This window comes from Callithrix jacchus, chromosome 1 (genome assembly GCF_049354715.1).
Source record: "Callithrix jacchus isolate 240 chromosome 1, calJac240_pri, whole genome shotgun sequence".
Taxonomy (NCBI): Eukaryota; Metazoa; Chordata; class Mammalia; order Primates; family Cebidae; genus Callithrix; species Callithrix jacchus.
Window position 1 is genome coordinate 194,411,894 of NC_133502.1, and position 7,647 is coordinate 194,419,540.

At 56.5% G+C, this 7,647-nt stretch overlaps 1 protein-coding gene, 1 long non-coding RNA gene and 1 gene segment (V, D, J or C); 2 read left to right on the forward strand and 1 right to left on the reverse strand.

The window, feature by feature from the left end:
• The window catches only part of LOC118143809 (uncharacterized), a 54,307-nt gene extending 52,983 nt beyond the window's left edge, over window positions 1–1,324 (reverse strand). Inside the window, exon 1 of the long non-coding RNA XR_013521762.1 lies at window positions 22–1,324. This is a non-coding gene — a long non-coding RNA (uncharacterized LOC118143809). The remainder of the gene's footprint in view (window positions 1–21) is intronic.
• Window positions 1,093–3,002, forward strand: LOC108588272 (immunoglobulin lambda constant 1-like). The segment is given in 2 exon segments: window positions 1,093–1,396; window positions 2,578–3,002. Coding segments are annotated over 2 exon segments (411 nt in total).
• A 1,208-nt stretch (window positions 3,003–4,210) lies between these two features.
• LOC100386050 (immunoglobulin lambda constant 1) lies at window positions 4,211–6,932 on the forward strand. The gene is made up of 4 exons (XM_078346374.1): window positions 4,211–4,307; window positions 4,482–4,557; window positions 5,081–5,133; window positions 6,474–6,932. Exons 1-4 carry the CDS (start codon window positions 4,211–4,213, stop codon window positions 6,791–6,793), a joined length of 546 nt encoding a protein of 181 aa, XP_078202500.1. The 3' UTR covers window positions 6,794–6,932.
• The last annotated feature ends 715 nt before the right edge of the window (window positions 6,933–7,647 follow it).

The following is a 7,647-nucleotide window of genomic DNA, read 5'->3' on the forward strand; positions in this document are numbered from 1 at the left end:
GTTTTGTTTAACTGGACCAACCTGCAAGATGGCAGAATTCTTTCAGCCTTGTGGGAATGGAGCCAGGGAATGGGGTCTGGATTGCTTTTGAGGGGTAGTTCCACCAGCACCTAAAAAGGTCCAGAGGACATTTCAGAACAGAGCCTTGGGCAGCAGGCCCAGGATTGACCCTCTCTCCCATACATGGTGGGTTTGTGTGGACATGGCCACCTTCACGGCCTGGAGCCACCTCTCCTTCGTTCCCCATGGCCTCCAGGAGAATGAGTTCCCTCCATGGATTGACAGGCCTCACCCCTGGACAGCCTCCCTCTCTCGAGGGGTCCTTCTTTCTCAGGCCAAAGGAGCCTCTCCAGTCCATGGGCCCTTGGTCTCCCCAACTCCTTAGGGCCCCACCCTGTTTCTGACTCCCAAGATCCTGCCATCTACCCCCACATCCATCTCTGAAGCAGGTGCCCACTGGACCATGACCCTCTGGACCCGCGTCACTCACCCCACAGGCCAGCTCGGTACCTCTGGTCCCACATGTGTCACCAGTGTCCCAGTTTGTACTCAAGTCCCCTGGGGGATAAGAGTCAACTCTGCTCTCTCTCACCCCTAACTAGCCAGCCCCAAACTGACCACACCTCAAGAACCTAATGTCCAGGTGTCCATTGATGGTCAGTGGGACCTGGGGAGGTCAAAGTCAATCATGAGATTCCAGACCAGTGCCATAGACGTGCCTGTAAACCGACTGGTCTTTTTAAGAGCTGTATGTGGGGCCTAAGAACATGGTTGATTATTGTCCTGGGAGGTACCATGGGGTGGCAGCCTGGATTACAGGACAAACTCACATACACACATATCCCCAAAATAAACACACATGCACACCTCATACGCACACAGGTATTCACAACATGCCTGCATGCAAACACACACACACACACACACACACACACACACATCCTCCCGCTATTTGGAATCGTTGCCACTTGGGCATCGCACTAGGGCCTGTGCTAGGCATCCAGGACCCGCCCAGGGCCTCAGTTCTCCATAGGGACCAGCTCCACCTTCCCTGTGACATAAACAGACTTCTCACTTCTTCCATGGTGACAGTCTCCAAAGGAGCCTAGCCGGGACAAATGGCTTCCTCCAGGACATCCAGATGTGATGTGCAGATATGCCTCCTCCCGCTCCCCATTCTGGAGGGATTCCTAACTTCCAGGAAAGTGTGCATCCTTCATAGGGACCAACCGCCTTACCCTTCTATCGGCCAGGCCTGCTTCATGACAGGGCCGCTGGACCTGGGCACCCCAGCAGCTGCAGCGGGGAATGGGTCTGGTGTGTCAGGAGGGCTTTGTGTGTGGGGCTGTGTCACTGTGTGCTGTGCTCGGAGCCGGCACCCAGCTGACCATCCTTGGTAAGTTTCCTAGCTTCTCTCCTCTTTGAGATCCCAAGTGAAATGAGGGGAGCTTCTTCCCTTGCCTGTCTTGTCTGAGGCTAAGGTCTAAGCCTGCCTGGGTGTCTGGAACCTCTGCCCCTCCTTGTCTGGGCTTCTGGGTCAGTGTGGTAACCCAGCTTCTCCTGGGGTGCTGTCCTCTGGGTGTCCGGGCTATGGGGCTGTGTTAAATACGGTGGTAGCAGGCCTTGGATGAGGACTTGGAGAGATGGGGGAGGAAACAGGAGGAGGATAAAGATGGAGAAAGAATATCCTGGGAGAAGGTGGCCCCCGGTGCTGGGTCACACTCCCTCCCCCAGGACAGGCAGGACACCATGGACAGGGTGCTGGGTCTCAGAAAACTCAGGTCCTAAACGTGGACCCTTGCCAACTCCTCTGCTGGAGGAAGACCCCAGAGCAGATGCCAAGGACAAGGACTCTTGATAGGGATATGGTGACTGGGACGGGTCCCCACTTGTCGGGAAATACCCACTGGAGACTCAGATCCCCAGTATAACTTCTCATGACATGGAGACCCTTTCGAACAGACAAGCTCTATGTTCAGCTCTGAGAGTGGAAAAAAAAAATGCCTCAAATGGCAGCCTTTGATCAACTGGAATCCAGCTCCTGAGACCAACACCCACTCTTACCAGGCAGCCCAGAGGGGTCTCTGCAGGGAAGTGGCTGGGGGCTGCAATGATGGTGCCAGGGGAATGTGTGGCAAGAAACCCACTCCCTGAACCCAGGACCAGCAGCTGCCCTGCATGAAGAGATGAGAACAAGGGGAGTTGGTAGGAGGCATTCAGACAGACACCCCCAACACAGACAGATACCTGGGGTGAGAGGTGGTCCCCAATGGATGAAGGGGACTCCATCCCATCCAGTGTGGAGGGAGCACAGGTGGGGGTCTGTAGGTGATGGGACATATGAAAAAGAGGCAGATGCAAGAGGGGGTTTGTGACTCCCCGAGAGTGGGGCACTGGAGAGCCTTCTATCTGACAGTGAGTGTCTCCGCTCACCATTGACCTGACCTCAGTCCAGCAAGGGTCCGGCCTGAGGTCCCTGCCCTGGGCCTTAGTCCCATACTCACTTCAAGACTGAGGTCAGGGGCTCCCTAGGTAGACACCAAGACTCTGACCTCCTACCCCTCGCTCACCTCACAGGTCAGCCCAAGGCCCCCCCGCCCCGGGTCACTCTGTTCTCACCCTCCTCTGAGGAGCTCCAAGCCAACAAGGCCACATTAGTGTGCCTCATAAGTGACTTCTACCCAGGAACCATGACAGTGGACTGGAAGGCAGATGGCAACCCCGTCACCAAGGACGTGGAGACCACCAAACCCTCCAAACACAGCAGGAACAACTGGGCGGACAGCAGCTACCTGAGCCTGAACCCCAAGCAGTGGAGGTCCAGCAGCAGCTACAGCTGCCACGTCAGGCAGGAGGGGAGCATCATGGAGAAGGCAGTGGCCACTGCAGGATGTCCTTAGGACCCCAACCCTGATCCCAGGACAGATTCCCTCCCACCCCAAGTCATCCAGCCCTTCTGCCTACACCCAATAAACTCGCAATAAATATCCTCCTTGTCAATCAGAAAACATGCTGTCTGCTCATTTTTGTTTACACATTGTCCATCCTAAATTTTACCATCTCCCAAGGTGAACAGAATCCTCTGAACTTGTGACAAAGCAGCCACAGAACATCCTGATGTTTCTCTGAGGCACACTTTGTTCATCACCCTATCCCCATAGAATGTTCCAGAACATGGAAATAGTCAGACCCTGGCATCTTCCTTCTTACCCAAGTCTCTGCTGTGCTTCCTGATGCCCTATGGACATGTCCACCTCTGGCTGCCCGGGATCACACCCTCCTCACATCCCCATGGTCCCAGGAGAACATCTCAGCTCCCTTCCCTGTTGCCCTCAGCCCTCACTGTCCAGATGCTGTTCCTCCCTCAGGGTGTTTTTTTCATCCCCCTCCAAGACCATATGGTCACCCCACCATATTTCCTCTCATCAAAGCCTAGACCATGTCCCCTTCCTCCTGGGCACACTCTGTTCCCGTCATCCCAAGTACCCAGCCCTCTGCCCCGACAGGGCCTTCCTGTAACAGTCACTGATAGGACCCTTACCCTCTGGACCATGGTCACTCACCCCACCGTCCCCTCTGGGTGCCTCTCATCCCACATGTGTCACTGGATGTCCCAGCTGTATTTAAGGTTCCTAGGGGACAAGTGTCAGCTCCTCACTGATGCCACTATGAGTGTCTAATGTCCTGAGTGCACAAGTTATCAATTGGCTGGTGAGTTGAGTTCAAAGTCAAGAGTCAGATGCTGAGCTTATGCCAGGGGCTTGGATGAAGCTGACTTGTCTTCTGAAGAGCACAGTGTGGGATCTGAGCTGTAACACACACACACATGCACACATACACGTGCACACACACAGTGCACACACACACATGCCCATGTTGGGCATCCTTCTGGGAGGATCAGGAAGTGCCCAGGTAAAAAGGGCTTCAGTCAGGCCTAGGTTGGGACATGAGCAAAGCAAAGCTTAGACCTGCAGTCTCCAGGTTTTGGGACTAGGGGATCACCCCTGGGCATGGGAAAATGGGGCAAGATTTTCTGTCCAGGACAAGAATGAGACAGGAGACTATGAGGACAGGATTCTGATCAGGGAGCAAGAGGCCACATCTCAGAGGTCAGGTGAGGCTCTTGCTGTGGGGGGATACTGTTGGGGACTGTGGGGTGCCAGGTGTGTGTCCCAGGTGTGAGCTCTTCAGGTGATGGGTCCAGACCAGGATGCAGGTCCAGGCCCAATGTGTCCAGGCCCCAAACTGCACATGCCCATCCACTGTGGGTGCATCCCGTGCTGGGGACACCCCTGAGGACAGGCTGTGTGGGTCACTTGTGCCCACAAGAGACTGCAGAACACGTTCATGTGGGTGAATGTGTAAGCCAGAAGGAGCTGAAGGGGACAGCAGAGACACCCACACATAGGGCTTCTGGAGGAAACCACTCTGCCAGTGAGGCCTATGACCCCCTTGAGGACCTCTCCTCTGCTCCACTGTAGCTCTGATCCAGCACCCACAGCCCATAGGGAAGAAGCTGCCCCACAGGCTTGGGAGAGGGGACTCTGGCAGTGATCTGTGAGCTGCTCCTTCAGATCATCTGAGCCAAGGATGCTGGAGCTCAGGCCTTGCAGGAGGGTCTGTGTCCCCATGGTCAACTTCATTCTCCCCACAACCCCCAGGTGCCATTCCAAGCCGATCCCACCGTAAGCTCCAGTGCTGAGGATGTGGGGGGCATTCAGGACCCTCCCCACCATTCCCAGCTTCTCAGAGGGGTCCCAGCTGCACCATGTCAGTGGTGTCACCCGATGCTCACCTCCTCCTCCTCCTCCCGGGCATTCCTGACACCAGCTGATCCAGGCCACCCAACTGTCCCTCAGAAATGCGATTACCTGAAAGACAACTCCACACACAGACCTGTCAATACCTCTCTTGACCAGGGTGGATGAACTCCTGAGCCCCCAGGGAAGTGATGCTTGGGTCAGTGGAAGGCGACCCACCTGTGGCTCACCCACCCATGAGAAGAGGGGGCTGGACCCTGGGCCTTCTGTGCAGCTGCAGGGGGGCCTGGGACTGGCATATCAGGAGGGTTTGTGTGCAGGGTTCTATCACGGTGTTATGTGTTCGGCGGGGGCACCACGCTGACAGTCCTCGGTGAGTCCCCTTTTTCTCTGCTTCTGGTCTAGGGTGAGCTCAGGGGACACTTTCCTCTCCTTTGTGTTCTGTCTGGGGCATGCGTCTCAATCTCTCTGGGGTCTGCTACCATTGCCTTTTTGCTAAGCCCCAAACTCCTCCAGCCGGTCCCTTCTTAGGCACCTGATGGAGAAGGAAGAGAAGAACCCAGTGAACTCTTCCTGCTCCCTGCTCAGGCCATACCCTGCCTCTGTCACTCATGGGCATTCTCCCTGGGCTCTGGGATGTTCCGCTCCCTCCCTCAGAGTCTGAGGGCCCGGGAACAAGTGGAACAGGGGGTCAGGCTGGGGTACCAGGGCCGTGGGAAAGGGAACAATGCAGGAAACAGCTCGGCTCTTAGGGTTCTGGGTCCTAACTATGGGGCTGCTTTAAACGCCTAGAAGGGAAGCCTTTGACTGGGGACTTGGGGAAATCAAAAGGGACAAACATGGAGGAAGAATGTCCTGTGAGAAGGTGGCCCCAGGGTGCTGGGTCCCTCCTCATACCCAGGACAGGCAGGCTGCCATGGACAGGGTGGGTCTCAGGACACTCAAGCCAAGGCTAGAGCCTCTCCCTCACAACAAAGGAGAGACCCCAAAGCAGATGCTAGGGGAGGCACTCCTGCTGGGCACAGGTGACGGGGAACTGTGAGGGCAGACAGATATCCTAGAACAGCCAGATCTCCCAATATGACAGGGAGACCCCATGGAGCACACACAGCCCCAGGCTCAGAACAGAAAACGTACCTCACACCAAGCCCTTCATCTCCTAGACTCCGAGGGACTCCCAGGAACCCTGCCCCGGGACCAACACCCTCTCCCCAACAAGGGGTCTCGGTGGGAAAGTGGGGTGGGGACTGCAGTGATGGTACCAGGGGAACGCTTGGGGAAGAAACTCACTCCTCAAAAGGGAGGAGAACCTAAAAACAGGACACAGATGCCCTCGTGAACAGACCCAGAGGAGGGACCTGGCAGGGCTGTTGAGACAGAGACATTCCCTGAGGAAAGACGAGGGCCCAGGGCTAAACCCTGCCCAGCCAGCAGTGGAGAGCACAGGTGAGGTGAGGCATGGCTGACAAGGAGGGGGAATCTAGAGAGGAGGCTGGAGTGAAAGAGACCTGATTCTCCTCAGTCCTCGGATGCTGAAACGTTTCCCATCGGGAGGTGAGCATCCCCACCGCTGCCGAGCTGACCTCATGCAGCAAGGGCCCTGGCTGAGGTCCCTGTCCTGGGCCTTAGTCCTGCGCCCGCCTCAAGACTGAGGCCGGGAGCTCCCAGGTGGACACCAGGACTCTGACCTCCTGCCCTTTGCCCCTCTCCCAGGTCAGCCCAAGGCCACCCCCTCGGTCACCGTGTTCCCGCCCTCCTCTGAGGAGCTCCAATCCAACAAGGCCACATTGGTGTGCCTCATAAGTGACTTCTACCCGGGAGCCGTGACAGTGGAATGGAAGGCAGACGGCAACTCCGTCAGGGATGGAGTGGAGACCACCAAACCCTCCAAACAGAGCAACAACAAGTACGCGGCCAGCAGCTACCTGAGCCTCACGCCGCAGCAGTGGAAGTCTCGCAGCAGCTACAGCTGCCACGTCACGCACGAGGGGAAAACCGTGGAGAAGACAGTGGGCCCTGCAGGATGTTCTTAGGCCCCCAACTCTCACCCCACCCACGGGGCCTACAGCTGCAGAATCCCAGGGAAGGGGTCTCTCCCCCATCCCAAGTCATCCAACCCTTCTCCCTGCACCCAGTAAACCCTCAATAAATGTCCTCACTGTCAACCAGAAAGCCCGGGTTTGTGTTTTGTTTAACTGGACCAACCTGCAAGATGGCAGAATTCTTTCAGCCTTGTGGGAATGGAGCCAGGGAATGGGGTCTGGATTGCTTTTGAGGGGTAGTTCCACCAGCACCTAAAAAGGTCCAGAGGACATTTCAGAACAGAGCCTTGGGCAGCAGGCCCAGGATTGACCCTCTCTCCCATACATGGTGGGTTTGTGTGGACATGGCCACCTTCACGGCCTGGAGCCACCTCTCCTTCGTTCCCCATGGCCTCCAGGAGAATGAGTTCCCTCCATGGATTGACAGGCCTCACCCCTGGACAGCCTCCCTCTCTCGAGGGGTCCTTCTTTCTCAGGCCAAAGGAGCCTCTCCAGTCCATGGGCCCTTGGTCTCCCCAACTCCTTAGGGCCCCACCCTGTTTCTGACTCCCAAGATCCTGCCATCTACCCCCACATCCATCTCTGAAGCAGGTGCCCACTGGACCATGACCCTCTGGACCCGCGTCACTCACCCCACAGGCCAGCTCGGTACCTCTGGTCCCACATGTGTCACCAGTGTCCCAGTTTGTACTCAAGTCCCCTGGGGGATAAGAGTCAACTCTGCTCTCTCTCACCCCTAACTAGCCAGCCCCAAACTGACCACACCTCAAGAACCTAATGTCCAGGTGTCCATGGATGGTCAGTGGGACCTGGGGAGGTCAAAGTCAATCATGAGATTCCAGACC